Source organism: Triturus cristatus, chromosome 2_2 (genome assembly GCF_964204655.1).
Source record: "Triturus cristatus chromosome 2_2, aTriCri1.1, whole genome shotgun sequence".
In the NCBI taxonomy this organism is placed as follows: domain Eukaryota; kingdom Metazoa; phylum Chordata; class Amphibia; order Caudata; family Salamandridae; genus Triturus; species Triturus cristatus.
The window spans coordinates 524,315,564-524,340,283 of NC_140582.1; the positions used below are offsets into that span (position 1 = coordinate 524,315,564).

Here is a 24,720-nt window from a genome sequence, read left to right on the forward strand (position 1 = left end):
GGCTTTCCAAGGAGAGCATTGAGGCAGCCCTATTAACCTCTGCTATGCCTAACCTTGCACCAATATAAGAGGATTCATTGAGTACTTCTTGAGCCGCTGAATATTTAATTGAAGTGAGATATGTTTTAAGGCAGGAAAAAAAGAACTACAAGTGTAAAAAAAAAAAAAAAGGGAGGGGGCAGAGAACCATAGGGGAAGAGAGCAATAAGGTAATGAGGTTGCACAAAAGCACACAGCAACTAGAGTGTGGTTGTTACACATTAGAAGACAGCGCAAGGTAGCACATGGGGGAGGGAGAGAAGCATACAAGGGAGAACGATAAAACACATACTTTGGTGGAGTGCTTCACAAAAAAGAAAAAAAACTAGTTCCTGTAAAGCAACCACCAGTGAATGAATACAAGGAATCAATCAGAGTAAAGGTAAATTGGTTATGGTCTATGGGAGAGACAAATGCAAGCTGGATGGGCAAAAACAAATCCACCAAAATAAAGTAAGCAAATGTGGATGAAAAAAAGGCAATTTCAAGGATACGCAATAAGCGGAATTGCATTGCCAGGTAAGCTTTCTGCTTGTCCCCAATATGTCTTTCGCAGTCTGGTAGGCTTTGACCTAAAACGCAAGCTACACAAAGGAACAACATAGATAGTCAATTTTAAGTTTACAAATGCCATTTTATTTCTTTTTTTCCACTCGGACTGAGTTACTTCATTCAAAAAAGTTTGCTAAAAGAAATACAGTCATTGGATGCTTAGAAAAGTGGGAAATTGCTTCCGCAGTTAAGTAGAGAAATTCATATAATCAGTATTGATATGGAATGTAGGATTCAACTTATACAGGTCACAACGTACAATGAAAAAAGTATTTATGCAATACAAGACTTACAAAACAATACAGTATTTCTTCACAAATATTTTCACAGAATTCTGCACGGCAATCTTGTAAAAAAGTAGAATTATGCACCACCAAAAAACGAATTGTTCCTAAATTTACATTATTGTTGTTGTCTTTCCTTCTGCTCTCCCAAGGTGAAAGAGCACAACATGTGCGCACATGATTGGATTTGGTTTGGTGGCAGCAGGTTTAAATGTGAGCGCGCCGATCTAAAAGGGGAGGTGCATTATACATCTGTAAAAAGTGGAGAAGGCCAAACCCCGAGAAAACCTGGGGATGTACCATGTAGGGGTTATGAGGCGATATCTGCTGGGCTCAAGCAAAACGGCTCACCGACTTTAAAAGGGATAGTGGTGTCGAAGTCTTTCTCAGAAAGTGTGCTTTGGTACTCAGAAATGCCATAAACCTCCTAAACATTGCTAGCGAACTCTAAGAATTCTTATTTTTTGACATTAACGAGGAACAATACACATTTTGGTGTGCGCCAACAGTATTATCGGATACAAATATAAGTCTTCACACTTGATGTAACACCAGCTCCACTCGGGTCGAGATCTATTTGCTTGTTTCGCTTTCAACTACACAGCAAAACTAAATAAATCAAAAATAAAACAGGAAGATAGAAACATGCTGAAACAGTGATATTGTTGTGAAAGTGCCATCGCAGTGTTCCAGCTCATGTTTACCATAATTTATATATTACCATTTACTCCCTCAAAAACATCAGTGCTGAAATAGTACAATCAATTGGGGGCAAAGACCACCAAAATACACAATACAGTGCAAACAGCACAGGGACAAATGCCCCGGCTCCCAGTTGTTAAAATAGGGCACATTAAATTACACGAAAACAAAGAGGCCGAATGTTTTTCTAAGTGGTGTTTTTCACCCACTGATTGTTAGGGCTTCTTTCCATACACAGATGAAAATAGACTTCTCCGTATGACTAAAAATATATATATATATTAACTACAGAATGCAGCAGCCAGTGTTTTCTGCTCCTTTGCCCAAAATCCCCCCAGAAAAGTAAAGCAAAGTCTACAAAAATAGCAATTAACTTTAAAAATAGTTTGCTTTTCCCAGCAAATTTTAAGTTACATTCAGATGTAATATAGCTATTTATAAGGAACATCGCTGTGGCAGGATCCTGTACAGCTCGATACTTTAGAGCCTTGTTCCAGCAGGAGTCGCCAGTGTCAGTGCTACAGTGACCCCGATGGGGTTGGTCTGTCAGTATCGGGTCTGGTATTCATGATGCCATCGGTTGAAGTCGTTGTAAAAAAGAACTATGCTTCCAGATGCCATACCAGTCATTATGCACCTATAGGAAACAAGAATTTGGTAAAGGAAGTTAAAATTCATAAAAAATAGGGACCTGCCAAAATCCACAGCAAGCTCGTCACATGCAGTTTATGAAGCACAATCCCAATCAAAGGATTATCAGCGTTTAAGACTCAAACAATCTTTGCTAAAACCAGCGATCTCTCAATTGAAACGAACAATAGGCATCTCACTAATTTAATCTGTCGTCTGAACAGGAAAAGAAACAGCCAATTGTGTTATGTTTACAAAATGTTTCAGGCGTCCCTTCTGCTGCATACAAACTATCTGATTTCTACTGCTAGCGCGGAATCCGATCAAACCAATATTTGGGCCTCATGCTCTCCTCTATTTCAGCAACTGAAACAGTTCTGCAGTACACAAAAAACACATTTAGCACATCTTAGGATTGGCCTTGTTTGTCCCCAAGTGACGAGGATTTGCCCCATCCCCAAAACTAAATGTAATTTAGCCCCCTTAAATCTTAGCTCCTTCAAGGCCACAACTATTACACATCTGGTGCCCCAAAATTCACCTTCCTTACCTCACCAAAGTTATTACTTGAAAACAATACCTGGTTTGAATCTTGCAAAGGTGTACCCACCTTCAGCTCCCTTTAACAACTTAACTTTAACCACACTGACTTTTCGAATAGTTCTTTGTGGTCTGTATAACATATTAATATCCAAGCGAGTCCCATCCCATTTGGCATTTGTTATGACTTTCTATGCCAAAGCTGTATTTCTGACTTGTAGATGGAATCGGTTAGAGTTGCACACTAGAAAGAACTCTCGGTTGCTGATGGCCTCCATTAATCCATCAAGGTTCTACTTTAAACTTTGTGTATTCAGGTCATCACTATACCATGGTTGGGGAACCTGCCTCTTCCTCGCCGGTTTTAGTCAGACTCTCAGGTTAAATTTAATTTGTGAGATGTAGTGCATGTTAATGTGTCTCCGGTGGAAAAATGGTTAGAGCAGAAATCAACCTCCGTCCTTGCCTCAAGGCTGAGCAAAACAAGAAGCAGACATGTTCGTCCTTAACCCCTTCGCTGCGGCGGAAATTCCGCCGCAGCGCTGGGGGGTGCGGGGGGGCAGCGCAGTGGTGCGGTGCTCATGACGGAGCCACTCCGTCATGAGCCACGGTTGGGCTGTGCTCATGACGGAGTGGTTCCGTCATGACTCCGCCCACGGCGCTAATCGCCCGCACAGGCGGGGAATTAGAGCCGCGTGGGCGGCGCGGCCGCCAACAGCCGCAGCATGACGGAGCCACGCCGTCATGAGCACACGGCAACCGTGGCTCATGACGGCGTGGTTCCGTCATGAGCACGGAACGAGTTAATGGCAGATGAATGATCAATCCTGGTAGGTCCACGAATGCCCTAATTAAACACCCAATGGCCTCATGTTGGTAGACACACTTTGTTCGAGCATTGCAAACATACTCCTGGTAGGTAACATTCAATGGATTCTTCAAGCGAAATTGGCTCTCCCAGGATACATTTTAGGTGTAAGTGAAAACAACCCTATTCATCCAAATGTAATCTTGCAGTGGAATGTGGCACCCTGCAATCCACACAAAATGAAAACAAATAATGAATAAATATGCTTGAAGTTTTTAACAAGAGCACTCTCATTTTAAGAGGTTCTGCTTGGACTGACGTTACATGCCTTAATAAATGCAACGAGTCACAACAAGGACCGCACTTCACAACATAATTTAAGAGCAGCATGCAGTTTAAAAGCATGTGAGCTATTCATATGGAACGTATATTCCCTATAAAAATGCTTTTAAAATCACACCGGTATTTCCAGACTGCGCAGCAGCCAGTTACATATTTATTTCTTGAAAAGGTTGGAGAGGTCATGGCAGTGTCTTCCTCACTAGAAAAGACAGCGGAGAAATGGGACCGAGACTGGGTGACTAAAGTATAGGACTGAAGGCTGTAATTCTGCTAGTAAACACAGGAGGGTTAGTGTTTTTGTGTCTGGCATAGAGAGTCAGCAGTTTGATAAGCCTCATGTGTAAATAAAATAAAAACAACAATCATACTAAAAATAGATAGATGGATAGATACATTGAACTTGGTCATCTTTCTTTACCAATTAGACAGTTCAAGTGCTATTCACATTTTGCTTCTACGCACCACAGCTTGGGGAAATGAGTTAGTCCACTTCAGCCATTGGGTTTTTTCACCATGAGTGACATTTGCTTGTGTAAATCGGTCTAAAAAGTATTTCACTTCAGTGCCAATGTTTGTAGGCTAAACTTTGGTTTTCATTGCATGCTTTATTTATTTATTTATTTATTTTTGTGATGGAAATCTTTTGACTTTTTAGGTCTCATCAACAAAGAGCTTTTAGTTGTCTGCTGTTGAAGACTATTTTGTACAATACCAATACTTAGATTGGGATCTGGCTCAGCCCCATTGCTTATGATTGGCAGTCTTTCTTGTCAATGTCATTTGTTTGCCTCTCAATAAATGGCTTTGCTTCCTCGTCTGTTGTTCTCAACCTGGTGAGCATAGCTTAGCTTCTTTACCAGCTTCATTATTGGATGATTTGTATCCTTCCATGGCTCACTTCAGTGAACTACTTTTTTGATCACTCCATGGGATTGCAGGCACTTTCATGCTCTCTCCCCCAAGTGCTGCATTCTCCTCACGTCCCTGCATTCTCTGTGTTGCTCCCCAGCCATTCCAGTTCATCCATCAAAGCACAGCAACAGGTATATTTCAGCAAGTGAATACCAGTCTTGCCACAAAGGTCTCATTTATGGTCCTGGGAGACGGATGGGTTGCTGTAAATCTGCTCCCTGGGCTGCTGCAGCGTACTAGTTGGCCAGGGCATTTGTTTCACTTCCGAGTCCATTGGAAAGTAAATTAAGCCCCATGACAAGCTTTTTCCTTTAAATACCGGCCCTCCCTTATTCGCGGGCTCAGACCATTATGTTCTTTTACATGCAACTAGTCCTCTGTTGTTTTTATGCTGGGTCACATGCAACAGGTTTTTTAAATACTGTTAGGAGTTTCATGTGTGAGAAGTATTTGAAAAACAAACCATGAGGTTTTTCAAAAAGATTTGAAATATTGAATTCAATGTGCAATAGGTTAGGGCTTGGCAAGCCTGCAAGATTTTTTTTTTCAAACATGCAATAGGCATTAGAAATGAAAATTACGCTATATAAAGGCGGTGTGCATATGTTTGCAAAAGAAAAAAACAAAGACTGGCAAAGCCTTTATAATGTGTGTGCCAAGCTGTTTGCTTTGCCAATTCTTGTATGCAAAGCATTGGTTAAAAAAATAGATAAAGGAAAAAACACTTCAAGATGTGCAGTTTCGAGATACCTAAATGAAAGAAGTTTGCTTTTCCGTGGGTATCTTAGTGTTTTTTCCTTTAGCTTTTTTAACCAATGCTTTGTATACAAGAATTGGCAAAGCAAACAGCTTGGCGCACACATTATAAAGGCTTTGCTAATGTTTGTTTTTTTCTTTTGCAAACATATGCACACCTCCTTTATATGACGTCATTATCATTTTTAATGGCTATTGAATGTTTGGAAAAGCAAATCTCGCAGGCTTGCCAAGCCCTAACCTATTGGCTGTGCACCTCAGAAAAGTAATGGCAATCGCCCATGAAACAACGCCACTGACTGATGAGGCTACCATCAGGCGGTTGACAGGAAATCAAAAGAAAATAGCAGGTGTGGAAACCCTGCTAAGAAGGGAATAAAGACCACCACAGGGCCAATAAAAAGATATAGTTGAAATAAAGACCAGCACACAGAAGGCCTCAACAGATGGCCAATTGCAAATCCAATAGACAGATATAAGGCTGAGCAAGACCTGACTGAAGCATCAGATAAAGCTGAAATACATAGTCGTGAAGGGATCAAGCCCCACGAAATTGAAAAGCCGAAAATAATGGATGGCAGTGCGCAGAAGCACAACAAGGATAGAGGCCAGTAAAAAATGTCTCAACAGGCGACAGGATGGGGGGCGTGGCTTGACAACATGGCCGCGTAAACGTGCTGTGGGAGAGCTCCGCGCTGCGGCCCACTTTTAAGCAGAATCCTGCATATATCCTTGCTCATGCTCGACCAGAAAAAGAACTCCAAGGTTCCGTGAGACCCCACGCTGCCACATGAGCGGATGTCTGGGATCCCCTCCGAGGCTGTGGCGGAGTTCTGATCCTGAGGGGGAGACGGCGCCATCTTAAACGCCGGAGACATGACTAGACTGTGCCGGCACTAGTGCGGAGGGGCCCGAGACTCGCTGGGGCAACTCGCGCATTCGGGGGCCCCAGCGGAGGATGATCTACTGGGACTCGGCTGCCGTGCGAATCGGAGCAGGCAAGTGAATGGTGACAGGGTGCCTGACTCCGAGGAGTTGGTGTGGCCTGACGACAAGGGATCGGTGATCAGAGGAGGCCGGGAGCAGGGCCGCCGGGAGACAGCAGGCGACCTCGTAAGCAGGACATTAATAATAACAAAAGAAACAGAAAAAAACGACAAAGACAGGAGGAGGGACTGGTGACGGTCTACCTCCCCCACTCCTTGGGGAGGCGACTTCCTTCGTTGACCTCCTGGGCTGTTGGGGTGGCTGCGAAGATGCACTTACCTCCTGTGACTACACCTGGGATCTAGGTGACCCCTGCCTAGCGAGCTGAAGGCACGAAGCCAACTGTGAGAGAAGGTGAGCCCAGGAAACGTTATCCGGCATTGGTGAGACCGAAATGGGAGTCCTGGGAACCCTAGGGGACCAGCCCAAGAGGTGTTGGAGCAGCAGACTGACCTGCGGATGCGGGGGAACAGGGACCCCTCTTGAGGTATCCAAGGATTGAAAAGGGAGAGCGGGGTTAATTGACGCCGGCCGGAGACTCCCTCCTGGGGCTAGAAAAAATGTGTAGAGCTGGGAGGGGTCCCTTAGCGAACCTGCAGAGGCGGAAAGTGGTGTTGGGACAAGGAGCACAACAGTAAAACGACACTCTGTTGCGCCCCGATAAGAGTCCCAGAAGAGCCAGATCCACTGAGGGGGCCCCCCCGAGGGGTGCCCCCATTGGAGAACTGAGGGGGTCTGAGATCATTGCCGGTGCACGTTGGAAGGGGCTAGAGTAGCTGGACGTACAACACTCGGAAGACTCCTCTACTTGGGAGCGCCCTCAGGATACCAGTTGGCACCTCATGCTGGTCAATATGGGAAAAGACAGAGTACCAAAGGCACAGACCAACAAGATTTTGAATTATGCACAGCCCATACTTCAAGGCCTCGACGATAGAGGAGAGGACCCTATGGCTGGGAAAGGGACTGCAGGGGAAGAGGTAGAGGATCCGCCCACGCTGAAATATGTCATCCATGCTATCTAGTCGACCAGAGATGATCTGGTTCTGAAAATAGATGCAGTGGCCATAGATGGTAACTTGCTGCAGTGCGACCTTCGAAAAGTCACGGACAGAGTGTCTGTCACAGAGAAAGACGAACAAGTTACTTACCTTCGGTAACAATGTATCAGTAAGAAACATTATTTAGTTAGATTCCTCACCTTAGAATATCCCCAGGCGTCAGACTGGATCCGGAAGATTGTTCGTCAGCAATACCCCTTGCGCGTCGCTAGGCGTCGTCTGCGGCTCCGCGTCCGTCGTCGGCGTCGTGCGCCGGAATGACGTCGGAGTACTTAGACGCCGCCCTCGCGCGCTGACGTCATTTCTTGTACATAGCCTTCCGCACCAGGAACGCAGAGCCATGCAAGATACCGACACTGGTGCCAAAAAATTCTAGGGCCCTGAAAGGGATAGCCTTAACCCTAGATGTCAGTTCGCAGAACGGGGAGGATGGGTGAGTCGGTGAGGAATCTAACTAATGTTTCTTACAGATACATCGTTACCGAAGGTAAGTAACTTGTTCATCTGAAAGAAACACGTTAGTTAGATTCCTCACCTTAGAATAGATACCCAAGCAATACCAACCCCGGTGGTGGGTCTGCGAACCAAGATCACACCAGAAAAAGGAGCTTCTGAGAGGGACTCAGGTGTGACTTCGGCACGTTGATGGAAAACCCCAGCAAATGCAGGAGATCCACCGTAGTCTGGAGGTGGGAGACGACTGCCTGGGGCGAGCCCGCCTTCAACAACCAGTCGTCGAGATAGGGGAAGACTGGAACTCCTGATCTGCGCAGATGAGCTGCGACCACCGCCATCACTTTCGTGAACACCCGAGGGGCACTGGTAAGGCCGAAGGGGAGCACGGTAAACTGAAAGTGCTCCTGACCCACCGTGAACCGCAGGTAACGCCGGTGGGCCGGCAGGACGGGGATGTGGAAATATGCGTCCTGCAAGTCCAACGCTACCATCCAGTCTCCAGGGTCGAGGGCAGCTAGAACCTGAGCCAAAGTTAACATTTTGAACCGTTCCTTCCGGAGGAAGGCATTAACGTTCCGGAGGTCCAAGATAGGGCGTAGGCCCCCTTTGCCCTTCTTGGGAACCAGAAAGTAGTGGGAATAACAACCACGACCTACTTCTGGGCTCGGAACGCGCTCGACGGCCCCCTTGGCCAAGAGGGACGAAACTTCCTCGTGGAGAAGATGCAAATGATCCCCCGAGATACGGTGGTGCTGCGGTGGCATGGCTGGAGGGGTCGTCTCGAAGGGGAGGGAGTAGCCCCTTCGGACGATTTGCAGCACCCACCTGTCCGATGTGATGGACCGCCAGTGGAGCAGGTGATGGCGAACTCTGCCGCCCACTGGCGTAGAATGGGCCTGAAAGCTCGGACTAGGAAGGCTTTGAGGCGGATGCTGCCGGGGTGGATGTGGACTGACCGCGTCGTCCTCCAGACCCGCCGCGGCGGAAACCACGTCCGCGACCGCGTGCAGGTTGGTTCTGCGGCCGGTGGCTAGGCGGACGTGAGGAGGAGGTGCCCCTTCCTTGGCCACGAAAGGAGCGAAAAGCGGAAGTTTGTGGCCGCGGGGCCGAGAGGCCCAAGGACGTGGCCGTAGCCCGGGAGTCCTTGAAGCGAGCCAGCGCACTGTCCGCTTTGTCACCAAAAAGGCGAGCGCCATCAAAAGGAATGTCCATGAGGGTGCTCTGGACATTCCCTGAAAAGGACGTGGACCGCAGCCAGGCGTGACGTCGAAGCGCCACCGTGGTAGAAATCGCCCTACCCAGCGAGTCCGTAGTGTCAAGCCCACATCGGATTGCATGGCGCGCTGCATCTCTCCCATCGGCCAGGGCCGAGGAAAGCCGCGTCCGGGCCTCCTCCGGGCACAGTGGCAGCACGTCCTCCACCGCATCCCACAGAGAGTGGCGGTGTTCAAAGACCGCAGGCCCAAACTGAGCGAAGAGAACAGCTTCTTACCAAACTGTTCCAGTCTCTTGGAATCCCGGTCCGGAGGAGCGGACGGGAAGGAGGATTGGGAGGTAGAGGCCTGGATAACCAGACTCTCGGGGTGGGGTGTTGGGACAGAAAACTGGGGTCGCCCGGAGCAGGGCTGTGGCGCCTGGCAACGTTCCTGTCCATAGGAGGGACTGTGGAGGGCTTGGACCAGGTGCCCTGCAGAACGTCAGTGAGGGCCTCATTGAATGGCAGCAGAGGCTCAGTGGAGCATGCGGCAGACTGAAGCACCTCAGTGAGGATGTTAGTCCTCACAGCCACGGCAGGCAGCTCTAGCCCAAGGGCTTCGGCCGCCTTGCGCAGCACAACAGAAAAGGCTGCACCCTCCTCTGAAGCCACAGTCGGAGGAGAGATGAATCTAGTGTCTGGTGAGGTATCCAACCCACTGGCCTCCCCCAGTTCATCTGCCCAGTCCTGAGCAAGTTGGCTCTGAAGGGCCATAGGGTCCTCAGACCCCTCCCAGTCGCCCCCGTCATCCGATTCCTGGTAAACAGGAGGAATGATCGGAGCCGGTCGATAGACAATATGCGTCTCTAGCGGCGTCGGGCGGCGCCGCATCGGCGTCGGGACCGGACAGGGGCTGAACCGGGGATCGACGTCGACCGGAGCCGGCGTCGGGGGTGGTATCGGTGTCGGCGCCGGCGGAGGAGGCGTAACGAGGTCGATCGGCGTCGACGGGGGCTCAGGCGGAGCCTCCAACAGCGCCGGGGCCGGAGCCGCCGGCATGCGAGGTCACCCAGTCGAGTCCGCGGGGCCCGAAGGCGCGCCAGCGGGCGTCGACGACGGGGCCAGGTTCCTCATGGCCGAGAGGAAGGCACTGACCTCCGCCGGCGTCGCGTCAGTCCCAGGGACCGTCGGGTATGGGGACTTGCGCGGCTCCTGCGGAGCCGCGGGGGTGGAACCACCCGGACCCTCGGCCGAGTCGCGCGACCGGCGAGGGGAGTCCGAAGAGCGGTGTCGCTTCTTGGACTTCTTGGAGTGCCTCGACTTACCCGAAGACTTCGAGCCAGACGAGTGACGATGTCGAGTGCCGCTCCGCGACCGATCCTTGGACCTCCTCCTGGACCGGGATCGAGAGCGACGCGGAGCCGAGTGGCGAAGCTGGAGAAGCTTGCGGGACCACTCCCGCCTAGCTTTCGAGGTCAGGGCCATACAGTCGGAGCACGACGCCGCGTCGTGGTCGAGGCCCAAGCAGTACAGGCATCGGCGGTGATGATCGGTCACCGACATCAGTCGGTGACAGTCGTCGCAGGCCTTGAAACCAGGCATCCTACCGGCACCAGAGTCGAGAATTGACCAAAAAGAGTAAAAAAAGTTAGTCAAAAATTGACTAAAGGGGTAGCTCTCCCGGATCTGATCTTACTGGCGCGGAAAAAAGAAGAACTGACGTCAGCGCGCAAGGGCGGCGTCTAAGTACTCCGACGACGTCATTCCGGCGCACGACGCCGACGACGGACGCGGAGCCGCAGACGACGCCTAGCGACGCGCAAGGGGTATTGCTGACGAAAAATCTTCCGGATCCAGTCTGACGCCTGGGGATATTCTAAGGTGAGGAATCTAACTAACGTGTTTCTTTCAGATACAAATGTCTTAAAGATGGAAGTAATGAATCCCAGTGCCATGGTAGCAGAATTAAAAAGACAGGTCATAAAGCTGGATGATAGGGCAGAAGACTCAGAAGGAAGGTCGAGGAGAGGGAATCTAAGATTTATAGGGTTCTCTGAGAAGGCGGAGGGGCCCTCTGTGGAGCTGTTCCTTGAGGACTGGATTACACGTGAAATGGATCCCAACAAGCTGTCCAAGTTCTTCAGTATTGAAAGGGCACACAGAGCGCTGGTGGCCCCCCCTAGGCCCGGAGCGCCCCCACGAGCTATCATTGTGAAGCTATTTAACTTTTGAGATAGGGATCTCCTCCTCCAGCTTTCACACAGTGGGCGACGCTTTTTCTTTGAGGGCCATTCAATATTGGTGTACCCTGACTACACCCAAAGAGTTACGGAGCAAAGAAAGACTTTTGTTGCCGTTAAGCGGAGACTAAGGGGCCAGAACTTAAAATACAGTCTAATGTTCCCAGCTAAACTATGGGTGGAGAAAGAAGGTCGTGTGCTGTTTTCTTATTGGCGGAGGAGGCGAGAGACTAACTTGACACCAGAGCCCCGGAGGGATGATGCCTGGTACCCCCACTGCTTCCCCTGATGCGGCCTCAGCTCGGATATCCCGGAGGAACCGTGGTTCTTCTGCACGGCAGATGCAGCACAGGCGGGCAGCTAGCTCGGGCAGCATCACAGTTCTCCAGCACGGCACACTACAGGCCTCGGATCTGGAGGCAATACCGGACTCGCTGGAAAAGCCGCCGGACATCATGGCTGGAACTGGAGATCCTGGCTGCAACCAAGAATGAACACAGAGCACTGGGTATCGGAGAGCGGAACTGTACAGATAAGTTCGCTAAGTACTTGCAACAGGGTGGGGTCAATTGGAGACTGGTATACAGATACCCAGAAGAGATACTGGGGAGACTCATAATTAAGTATCGCATGAGGGGACTTATTGGTGCGTAGACGGACGCCATGATTATTGTTAACTAGAATATGGGCATGGACGGCTGCTGGAGTAGCGACGCCCCCACTAGAGTGCGGGTTGGCCTGGAAAGCTTGAGAGCAATCTCACGCCCCGGGGTAGCCAGTACTCTTGCACAGCATCTAAAGGTTATTTATTTGTGTTTGCCAGTATGGCGGGCCTGGGCTTCAACCCCAGGTCAATTAAATCAATGTTGAAAGGTTTACTGGAAGGGGGTTGGGGGGTGGTGTGGGGCGGTATGTGCTAATTCTGCTATAGCTCGCAAGGTACACACTGGAATACACACAATTGCCCGTGGTGGGTGGGGCTGTTTACTTTTCAAAGTTTTTCTGTGTGGTTGGTTGGGGAACCTCAGGGGTCACGTTAGGGTACATTATGCCAGACCATCGGTGGATCAGGGGTTCGGACCCTCAGGGGGACAGGTGGTAGACACCGGGTGCACACACACAAATCAATATGTCAGTGCAAAGGTTGAAGATATTAACCTGGAATGTTCAGGGTATGGCTGGTATCAACAGGCGCCGCAAAGTACAAGAATTTTTAAAGAGGTACATGTAGGAAGGTGGATATCTGACTATGGTTACCCCCAACTTTTTGCCTAGTGTCTAGCTGGTTTTTCGACTTAGTTGGCCTGAGATCCTGCCATTCAGGGTCTCAGGCTGTCTGCTCTCTCTGTAAAATGGACTCCATGTACCCTAGGTACCTAACCAATTGGTAAGGATCACCTTATTGGACCCTGTAATGTGTACCCTAGGTACCCAGGGCATAGGTGTACCCTAGGCCTCCCAGGGGCTGCAGCATGTATTATGCCACCCCTGGTCTGGCCTTCCAATCAGACACAACTGACTGATCACTCAGCTGGGGCAAGGTCGTGTAATCACCCCTTGCTTAGGTGTAGTATTCCTATACCTACCTTATATATAGACACATGTGTACCTATCAGTCACTCCTATGGCAGGCCTTAACAATCCTGGAGGCAGAGTGCTTGGTAACATGTGAGATGGTGCTCTAGCATGAGCTGAGCCTGTCTGCAGCTTTCGGAACCATGTCCTTATAGCTGTTCTATGATATAGCCTACCATATACTCTTAAAGTGCCTTATAATCTTAAACGGTTATGGTAACTATGGTTTGGCTTTATCAAAACATGTCGTGTAAGGTGTCTAACACTTTGGAATAATACCCCCATACCATTTCTGGTGATGAGGATATTATCCCTCCCTTCTAGGGGGAGAGACATGTTAAAATCCTACTTTGCTGTTAGCCTCTGACCAAAGCCTCAGCATCACAAAATGGATGCTGCTGCCACGACACAAGTCTGACCTCCTGCTGCTGGGAGTGATCCCAGCCAGGGAGGCCTGGACAATGGGTTTCCTGCTTGGGGAGGTGCTAGCACCTCCCCAGACAGCCTTTAGTGTATTGGGGCAGGGTGGGCTGAAAGGAATGAGACATGCCTGGGGCACACAAGGTGTTCCTTGCATAGTCCAGTTCAAACCGGCGCTGGGGCACTCCAGCCCCAGCTCTGGCGCGAAACTGGACAAAGGGAAGTGGGTGTAACCCCCCCCTCCCAGGTCCCACCCATAAGGCGTGACCTAGCAGGTATCCCAGCCCCCCAGATTAGTATAAGAGTGGGAGTTGGGCCTCAAGACTTTAGATTATCCTGAACCTGCAAAACTGAACAGAAACTCTGGACCTTCGACATTCGACGAAAGAAGAAGACTGAAGAATCTCCCTTGTAGCCAAGGAGTGGCTACCCTGTGCAAACAGGCACCATCAAGTGACTACCCTTTGCTTTGTGAAACGTTCGACGAGGAACCGACTGCAGAGCCCGACCAGAGCCTTGATTTCCAGACTTCCCCGACCCTCATCCACATCTGCAGCAGAGCTGAGATCCGTGGAGGCGACGAGCGACGTGGGACCGGCTACCTGGGAAAAGTGGCTAGTAACTTACAGCGCAGCTTCTGAGGTACCCTCGAAGTTGTGCACCGGGGATTGAGAAGCCCCAACCCCAAGCACCATCTGCACCGAAGACCAGCCCCCCACACTCCACGAGTCCCGCGTGGGGCCCTTCAGCATTTTCCTGCTTGCCGCGTCTGTCCGGTTGCTTGCCCGCTGGCTAGTGGCCTTTGTGACGACGCTCCCTGAAATCTTCTGCGCTGGTTTGGCTCCTCCAGACTGGCTCCCGCTTCTCTGCAAAGAAGAAGCACCCCAGACCTTCCTGGTCTGCACCAGAAGCAAGTCCCTTGTTCTTCGTGGGTTCCGCTTGCCAAGGCTTGGTGAGTCCTAGTCCAACTTCGACGCCGCCGACAGCAAGAGCCTTCGTGGGACAGCTCGCCTCCTGGTCCTGGTCGTCCTCGACGCTTCCTGGTCCTCCTGGCTGCAGCGACAAGCTTCACCTTCACCTGCAACTCTTCACGACATCGCCTGGTTCCTTCCTGGTCCCACGTGGTCACTGGCTAGTGACCTTGACTCTGTCCCCTCTGCTTGCAGGTTTCTTCTCTTCTTGATCCCAGCCTTGGGATCCACCGGACACTCTTCACTGACTGCCTGTCAGCATCTTTCTTCAGGCATCCATAGGAGTCGACGACGAAAACGACGCATCTTCACCCCTATGCACCCGCAGCCTGTGGGCTAGGTAACTTGGGTACTCCGGTGCTCATCAGGATAGTGACTATCCTAGTGTCTAGTTTTCAAGTCTCAACTTCCTAGCTACTCCGGAAGTGTCCTAAATCTATCTATTTCTAAACTGTAACATTGCTATTGACTTTTACGCATTACGCGTGAGTGTTTCCACTCTGCACACGAATCCCGTGGGCCTCCCACTTCCTAACTAACGCTAGTGTAGTGTAGCCCCAGCGATTCCCTAGGCCTAGGCCTATTCTATTTCCGTGACAGTGGTTCTTATACCACTTCTTTAGTATATGGTTTGCGTGGCCCCTAGGGCCTAACTGTATTACTTACCTGTGTGACTTACTGTATGCATTAATAAGACTGTGTTGTACTTACCTCTAAACTCATAAAGAGTGCTGAGGGTTTGCTTAGAATAAATACACTTTATTTTATATATATATCTGTTGTGGTGTCCTTTCATTTGGTATTCAAGGGATTATATATGGTATCACAGCTGGCTTCACATGCCATTCAGAGTTTAGCCTAAGACTGCTCTTGTCCATGCTACCACTAGGATAGCTGGTCTATAAGGTTGACTTTACAACCAATCACCATAAGGGTATTTGGACTGATATAAGGTGTACACTATAACTAGTGACATCATACATCAGGCCAACTTCTCACAGTACAAAATAGCAATTGTGGGACTCCAGGAGACACACATCTGGGGGAACAAGATAGCGAGAACATGGAAAAGGTGGCGAGGACAGCTCTATGCTACTTCTTACTCTGGTTTTTCCCGAGGGGCACTGGTGTGGGTGGCGCCAGGGGTCCCATTCCAACACCTTCATCATGTCTTGGATTCTGAGGGGCGCTATGTCATTGTATTTGGGAGGTGGGAAGGCAAGGAAATTTGCATCATTAATGTTTGTGTGCCCAACTCAGGCTGCCCCGATTTTGTTCCCGACAGTCCTGAAGGCGGCGACACCGTACATGGGTGCGGAACTTATTCTCTTTGGAGACTTTAACTGCATCTTTGATGCGGAATTGGATAGAGAACGCCCGAGGGAGATTACCAAGTCTTCCATGTCGAGATCGCTAGTCACTATACTGCAAGGCAAGCAATTAAAAGATGAGTGGCAGGCCCGTAATCCAACTAAAAGAGTTCTCCTGCTATACTCCTGCTGCTAACACATTCACTCAAAATGACCACTGCTGCCTCTCCTCGGGCCTCTCTGCCACCACGCAGGATATTTCCTATTTAACTAAATATATCTCCAACCATGCACCGCTGTTGTTAACCCTGAAAAGCAGGACGGGTCGACGGGCCATTCCACTATGGCGACTTAGAGCCGAGGAGCCCCCATACGCACAGACAGTGACGGATGCCTTGGAACACTATTTTAGGGAAAACTGGGTTTCGTCAGCGAATAGATCCACAGAGTGGGAGGCCATACAAGTGGTTAGAAGAGGGATTTGCATGCGGACCACATACGGGGTCCAACATCAGCTTAGTAGAGATATCACATCATTAGAAACACAACTAAAGTCCCTGGATGAAACTCTTTACAGGATGCCCTCGGGTGTGGACAAATGGCCGCAGGTCCGCGGGGAGTTGCTTGAGGCCTGGACCAGATTAGAGAAATATAAGTATACTACCTATAGACAGAGATTGCATATGGAGGGGGACAGGACAAGAGCGCTCCTGGCACGATTGCTCAGGACGGAGACAGAACATGCACCCATTCTGCAGCTTCGAATTAGTGATGGCAACGTAGTGCGCACACAGGACGCGATTCTTAGGGAATTCGCGAATAACCTGCGGCATGCATGTACAACTGTTACTCAGGTAGGGCTGCATGCACTACAGGACTTTTTCGAAGGGAAAATGCTTCCGAAACTGGGGGAGGAGGAAGCCGAGGCCTTGGAGGCACCCATATTCAGAGAGGAAGTACTAATAACAATCAAGAAACTGAAGTCGGAGAAGTGCCCGGGGAGTGACGGGCTCCTGGCGAAGTTTTATAAAAAATTTGCCCCTCAGCTGGTCGACTACCTTTTAGAGGTGTTTAACGAAACTCCGGCCCAGGGGGAACTTCTTAGCACCATGACGGAGGCACTGGTGTTTATGGTCCCCAAGCCGGACAGGGACCCTCTCTTCCCCGCCTCCTACAGGCCCAATCCTCCCCTGAACATCAACGGAAAGATACTGAGCGGCATGTTGGTGGAGCGTCTCATGCCACATGTGGCCCGACTGGTCCACCCGGACGCAATACCACACAAAACATGCGCACACTTGCACACGTATGGCTCACCCCACAGCTGTGGGAAAAGAGTTGGGCCCTGTGTCTCCTGGACATCCAGCAGGCTTGTGACTCAGTTGAATGGGACTATATGTGGGAAGTCCTTAATAGGATGGGGCTGGGGGAGAAATATATCGGATGGATGAAATTGCTGTACACAAGACCAACGGCTAGGGTGCGCATGCATAATCAGGTGTCTGGTAGCTTCGAGCTTAAAAGGGGTACCCGGCAGGGCTGCCCCCTATCACCATTTCTATTTGCCCTCGCGATGGAGCCTCTGGCGATCACCCTTAGAGCTAAGATGCAGAACTGGGGGATCCAGTTGGGGGATACCTCTCGCGTGGTGTCCATATACGCCGATGATATGCTGGTCTTTCTTTGATGTCCCGAAGAGTTGATTCCTGTGCTTCGCAGGCGCTGACCGGCCTTGGGGGGTATCGGGATTGTGCCTCAACCCAGGGAAATCTAAGCTCTTCCCTATGGAATGTCTGGCCGAGCTGGAGGAAAGTGAATTGCCCTCGGTGGACATGACCTGGGTCAAGGACAAAGTATGCTATCTAGGGATCAGGCTGGCGCATAAGGAAGACACCTACCTGGAGCGAAATATAGGAAGGTTTTTGCGGGGTATTCAAAAATCGATTGCGTTTTGAGTGAGCTGCCGCTCTCTCTGATGGGTAAGGTTACGTTGACCAAAATGGTGATTCTTCCACGCCGTCTATATGTTATGCAAAATTCACTTCATCGAATACCACAGCTGTATTTCCGACATTTGGACCGCCTAATGGTGGAATTGCTGTGGGGTACCAAAAGAAAACGGGTAAAACTGGACAGACTGCAGAGGACATGGGAGCAGGGGGGGCTCGAGGTGCCAAGACTAACAAGTTACTTACCTTCGGTAATGATTGTAGGAAGGTGGATATCTGACTATGGTTACCCCCAACTTTTTGCCTAGTATCTAGCTGGTTTTTCGACTTAGTTGGCCTGAGATCCTGCCATTCAGGGTCTCAGGCTGTCTGCTCTCTCTTTAAAATGGACTCCATGTACCCTAGGTACATAACCAATTGGTAAGGATCACCTTATTGGACCCTGTACAGTGTACCCTAGGTACCCAGGGCATAGGTGTACCCTAGGCCTCCCAGGGGCTGCAGCATGTATTATGCCACCCCTGGTCTGGCCTTCCAATCAGACACAACTGGCTGATCACTCAGCTGGGGCAAGGTCGTGTAATCACCCCTTGCTTAGATATAGTATGCCTATATCTACCCTTATATATATAGACACATGTGTACCTATCAGTCACTCCTATGGCAGGCCTTAACAATCCTGGAGGCAGAGTGCTTGGTAACATGTGAGATGGTGCTCTAGCATGAGCTGAGCCTGTCTGCAGCTTTCGGAACCATGTCCTTATAGCTGTTCTATGATATAGCCTACCATATACTCTTAAAGTGCCTTATAATCTTAAACGGTTATGGTAACTATGGTTTGGCTTTATCAAAACATGTCGTGTAAGGTGTCTAACACTTTGGAATAATACCCCCATACCATTTCTGGTGATGAGGATATTATTCCTCCCTTCTAGAGGGAGAGACATGTTAAAATCCTACTTTGCTGTTTAACTCTAACCAAAGCCTCAGCATCACAAAATGGATGCTGCTGCCACAGACACAAGTCTGACCTCCTGCTGCTGGGAGTGATCCCAGCCAGGGAGGCCTGGACAATAGGTTTCCTGCTTGGGGAGGTGCTAGCACCTCCCCAGACAGCCTTTAGTGTATTGGGGCAGGGTGGGCTGAAAGGAATGAGACATGCCTGGGGCACACAAGGTGTTCCTTGCATAGTCCAGTTCAAACCGGCGCTGGGGCACTCCAGCCCCAGCTCTGGCGCGAAACTGGACAAAGGGAAGTGGGTGTAACCACCCCCTCCCAGGTCCCACCCATAAGGCGTGACCTAGCAGGTATCCCAGCCCCCCAGATTAGTATAAGAGTGGGAGTTGGGCCTCAAGACTTTAGATTATCCTGAACCTGCAAAACTGAACAGAAACTCTGGACCTTCGACATTCGACGAAAGAAGAAGACTGAAGAATCTCCCTTGTAGCCAAGGAGTGGCTACCCTGTGCAAACAGGCACCATCAAGAGACTACCCTTTGCTTTGCGACCGTTCTACGAGGAACCGACTGCAGAGCCCGACCAGAGCCTTGACTTCCAGACTTCTCCGACCCTCATCCACATCTGTAGCAGAGCTGAGATCCGTGGAGGCGACGAGCGACGTGGGACCGGCTACCTGGGAAAAGTGGCTAGTAACTTACAGCGCAGCTTCTGAGGTACCCTCGAAGTTGTGCACCGGGGATTGAGAAGCCCCAACCCCAAGCACCATCTGCACCGAAGATCAGCCCCCCACACTCCACGAGTCCTGCGTGGGGCCCTTCAGCATTTTCCTGCTTGCCGCGTCTGTCCGGTTGCTTGCCCGCTGGCTAGTGGCCTCTGTGACGACGCACCCTGAAATCTTCTGCGCTGGTTTGGCTCCTCCAGACTGGCTCCCGCTTCTCTGCAAAGAAGGAGCACCCCAGACCTTCCTGGTCTGCACCAGAAGCAAGTCCTTTGTTCTTCGTGGGTTCCGCTTGCCAAGGCTTGGTGAGTCCTAGTCCAACTTCGACGCCGCCGACAGCAAGAGCCTTCGTGGGACAGCTCGCCTCCTGGTCCTGGTCGTCCTCAACGCTTCCTGGTCCTCCTGGCTGCAGCGACAAGCTTCACCTTCACCTGCAACTCTTCACGACATCGCCTGGTTCCTTCCTGGTTCCACGTGGTCACTGGCTAGTGACCTTGACTCTGTCCCTTCTGCTTGCAGGTTTCTTCTCTTCTTGATCCCAGCCTTGGGATCCACCGGACACTCTTCCCTGACTGCCTGTCAGCATCTTTCTTCAGGCATCCATAGGAGTCGACGACGAAAACGACGCATCTTCACCCCTATGCACCCGCAGCCTGTGGGCTAGGTAACTTGGGTACTCCGGTGCTCATCAGGATAGTGACTATCCTAGTGTCTAGTTTTCAAGTCTCAACTTCCTAGCTACTCCGGAAGTGTCCTAAATCTACCGTTTTCTAAACTGTACTATTGCTATTGACTTTTACGCATTACGCGTGAGTGTTTCCACTCTGCACACGAATCCCGTGGGCCTCCCACTTCCTAACTAACGCTAGTGTAGTGTAGCCCCAGCGATTCCCTAGGCCTAGGCCTATTCTATTTCCGTGACAGTGGTTCTTATACCACTTACTTAGTATATGGTTTGCGTGGCCCCTAGGGCCTAACTGTATTACTTACCTGTGTGACTTACTGGATGCATTAATAAGACTGTGTTGTACTTACCTCTAAGCTCATAAAGAGTGCTGAGGGTTTGCTAGAATAAATACACTTTATTTTATATATATATATCTGTTGTGGTGTCCTTTCATTTAGTATTCAAGGGATTATATATGGTATCACAGCTGGCTTCACATGCCATTCAGAGTTTAGCCTAAGACTGCTCTTGTCCATGCTACCACTAGGATAGCTGGTCTATAAGGTTGACTTTACAACCAATCACCATAAGGGTATTTGGACTGATATAAGGTGTACACTATAACTAGTGACATCATACATCAGGCCAACTTCTCACAATGATGTATCTGTAAGAAACATTAGTAGTGATAGATTCCTTACCTTAAAATTACGCCCAGGCGTCAGGCTGGATCCGGAAAGTTTTCGTCAGCAGTACCCCTGCGCGTCTGTAGGTGGCGTTGTGCGGCTCCGCGTCCGTCGTCGTGATCGCCGGGATGACGTCGCGGGCAGTACTTATACGCCGCCCAAGCACGCTGACGTCAGTTCTGTACACGACTTTCCACGCCAGGAACGCAGAGCCATGCAAGATACTGACCACTGGTGCCTTGAAACTAGGGCCCTGAAAGGGATGACCTTAACCCCTAAAAATCAGTTCGCAGAATGGGGAGGATGGGTGGGGAGGTAAGGAATCTATCACTACCAATGTTTCTTACAGATACATCGTTACCGAAGGTAAGTAACTTGTTCATCTGAAAGAAACAGGTAGTGATATATTCATTACCTTAGAATAGATACCCCAGCAATACCAACCCCGATGGTGGGTAAGCGAACAAAGATCACACCAGAAAGTCCTGGAGAACAGAACAGCCAAAAAAGCTGTCTCTCCGGACTTGGCTGTCCAGGCAATAATGTTTGGTAAACGTGTGCAGCGAGGCCCACGTAGCTGCCTGACAGATGTCTTGCAGGGGGACACCCCGTCCCAATGCAGTAGTGGCTGCAGTTGCTCGAGTGGCTCTTTTTTAGCCAAAGAGTTTCAGGCTTTGATGCACAAGACAACCCAGTGGGAGATAGTCCTCTTGTGCACCGCCCGACCTTTCTTGGTGCCAACGTAGCCAACAAAGAGTTGGTCGTCCACCCGGAACTGTTGTGTGCGGTGGATGTAAAACAAGAGCGCACGTTTTGGGTCCAGACGGTGGAGCCTTTCTTCCTCTCTGGAAGGATGTGGAGAAGGGAAGAAAGTGGGCAAGGTAACAGTGAGCCCCATATGAAAGGTCGAGACAACTTTTGGCAAAAAGGAAGGCCGAGGCTTGAGCACCACCTTGTAGGGATGAATGGAAAGGAAAGGAGGCTTACAAGAAAGAGCCTGGCGCTCGCTCACTCGCCTAGTGGAGGTGATGACAACCAGGAAGGCAGTCAGAGTCAAAAGACGAAGAAGACAGTTATGAAGAGGCTCGAAAGGAGCACACATCAGAGAAGTTAGAACTAGATTAAAGTCCCACTGTGGCATCACAAACGGAATGAGAGGGAAAAGGTGTGTAATGCCTTTGAGAAATCTATTTACAACAGGTGACTTGAAAAGAGAGGGCTGATCAGGTAGTCTGAGAAAGGCCGAAAGATAGCCTTTAATAGTGCCGAGAGCAGAGCCCTGCCGGGCCAAAGAAATAAGGAACAAAAAGACCTCGGAAAGAGGGGCAGAAAGGGGATCCACAGCCTTTGCTGTGCACCATGCCACAAATTTGTTACACCTGCAGGTGTATACCACTTTAGTGGAGGGACACCTGGCTGCCAGAATGACAATGACATCACAGACTTCAGGAGGCAAGTCAAAGGGAATCAACTGCCTCCGCTCAATCTCCACGCAAGGAGGTGGAGACTGGACAGGTTCGGGTGCATGACTGTCCCCTGTTGCTGTGACAGAAGATCCTCCCGAAGAGGCAGACGAATCAGGGGATCCACGCTCATACTGAGTAGCTCGGGATACCAAGCTCTTCGAGCCCAGTCCGGCGCCACAAGAATGACTTGGGCCCGGCAGCGCCTGGTTTTCTTCAGCACTCTGGGCAGAAGTGGTATAGGCAGAAAGGCGTACAATAGACCGCAACACCACTCGCGACGAAAAGCGTCTCCGAGCGAGTGCCGCTTTGGAAATTCCAACGTGCAGAACTGTTGACATTGCGCGTTCTCTTCGGTGGCGAATAGATCTAACCTAGGCTCTCCTCACTGTTGAAAGAGACCTTGCACCACCTCCGAGTGAAGACACCATTTGTGATCCATCATGCACCCGCGGCTGAGCTCGTCCGCCCTGGCGTTCAGTGAACCTGTCAGGTGTTGAACCACCAGGGAAATGCCCTCATGTTCCAGCCATGTCCAGAGGCGCAGAGCCTCCTGACATAGGGTCCATGACCCCATCCCAGCGGCTCAGACAAGAGATACTGTCCTCCAAATTGCAGGGAAGACAGGTTAGGCCTTGGGGGAACCACAGAACCACCACCTTTGTTGCTGGGCTTCGGGAAGTCTGTAGGATGACAGGAGCAGCAGACCGGTCAGCTTTGATGCAGTGCCTGCAGATGCAGGGGAGTGACTCTTTCACTCAAAGGGACATTACTTTGGATGTCCTTTAACGTTTTTGCTAGGGCTGATTCTGGTTTCCAGTCTGGATCTGCCTCCCATATTTTTGGAGCAACAACCAATAAGGTCTGGTAAAATGCATGGCCTCGGGCTCAGCAACAGAAAACAATGTACAATGGTAGTCTAGTTTAGCTCAAGCAGTCCTCGTGATCATCTGGTAGGACATGGCAGTTTTGAGAGCCACAAAGTGAACACTAGGCATTGGTTACCCATAATATATGCCAAATAATTTATTGGGAAATCTTAGCCTGGCCCAGATAGGCAAAATCAAATAACGTTACAGGTTTTTTTTTTTGTGTAAATCAAGGTTGTGTATGTCTTGCTTTGTTTCCATAGAAGGGGTACTACTTAGTTTGCCTGACCATCTGAACACCCTCTGTTAACCTTGTTTCTAAATGTCCTCAACTTTACAAGAAATTTCACAAACCTCTGATGCCCAAGGATGTCTTACCTCTGGTCAAATGACATGGCCATGGAACGTATTCCAGCGTCGCAACCTGGGTAGGCAAATAACTGCTTGAGGTCGCACACCTGCCATACCATGATGACACCACTATCCCCTCCTGTGAGCAGGTACTGACCATCCCGACTCAGCTGAATTGCCTGAAGTAAGACACAATAAAAAAATACATTTAATAAAATACTTTATGAAAACAGGCAACTTACCCAGTGCTTGTTAAGTGGTACCACACATGAAATTACAATTTGATAATGAATTCCTCTTAGGTATTCAGTACAAATTATCACAATAGCAGACCTTTTTCTTTTTTTACTATGGTCAGACCTCATTTAGGTGACACAGGGCAACTGGACCCTAACCATGGTGGCTGAGGTCGTTTGCCACTGGTGTCCTGAGTCTTTCCTACTAGGGCTCCTCAAACTGGGTCACATACAACCATTTCCACATTTGACTCTCAGGGTAGAAGGGGTGAACAGTTATAGACTACTCAAGGAGGTAGTGTGGTGGGCACAAACTCAGAACGCCTTCAACAGACATCGTTTAAGGGGAGTGACAGGTAGTAGCCTGTGGACTACCTACCTTTAGGGTGTTGAGGCCCTCTCTATGACCACTCCCTGTGGGAAGTAAGCATTGCCCTGATCCTAGAATGCTAATTCCGTTCAAAACAAGATGGAGGAATCTGAAAAGTGGGATCCACATCAGCTGGCCCACCGTACGGGTGGTGCTGGCTGAATGTGGGCACACCTCCTAATCTTACTAATTTTCCCACCTGACTTGCAGCAGGACGGGGGAGGGAATCTCCACTCTCTGGAGAGGCCTGGGCCGAATACCAAAGGTAGCAAGGGACTTTGAAGCTTCCTATCCTGGACTGCACATCCTGCGTGGAGGAGGTGTGAACATGTCTGCCCAGAGCAGACTTTGTTCCTGGCCGCTGAGAGCGAAAGCTCTCACCTCATGATGTCAGAAACCGGTCTATGGTGGCTGGCTGGTCGAGGCCAGTCAGTCAATACACTAATAGTCGGTGGGTTTTCAGTGGTTACCTCTAAGGAGCCCTCTGGGTGCATTGCTTAATAAATCCGCCACTGACATCAGTGTGGGTTTATCTAGACAAGGTGTTTGGTACCAAACACCTTTGGGTACATCATGCAGCTGTGGAACTCGTAATCAGCCATGCACTCGTCATAGCTTCCCTGTCTACTTGTAATATAAAAGGTTCTGCTTAGATATCACAGGGACTCGCG

The 24,720-nt window shown here is 49.8% G+C and overlaps 1 protein-coding gene across 3 annotated transcripts in view; it reads right to left on the reverse strand.

The window, feature by feature from the left end:
• Positions 1-652: 652 nt before the first annotated feature.
• LRBA (LPS responsive beige-like anchor protein) overlaps positions 653-24,720 on the reverse strand; it is a 2,426,603-nt gene continuing 2,402,535 nt past the window's right edge. For all 3 annotated transcript variants that reach the window (XM_085641653.1, XM_085641654.1, XM_085641652.1), the window contains exons 56-57: positions 23,471-23,622; positions 653-2,214 (exon numbers count right to left, since the gene is read on the reverse strand). In XM_085641653.1, coding sequence (XP_085497779.1) covers positions 2,124-2,214; positions 23,471-23,622 — 243 coding nt within the window. In that variant the 3' untranslated portion in view covers positions 653-2,123. The remainder of the gene's footprint in view (positions 2,215-23,470; positions 23,623-24,720) is intronic.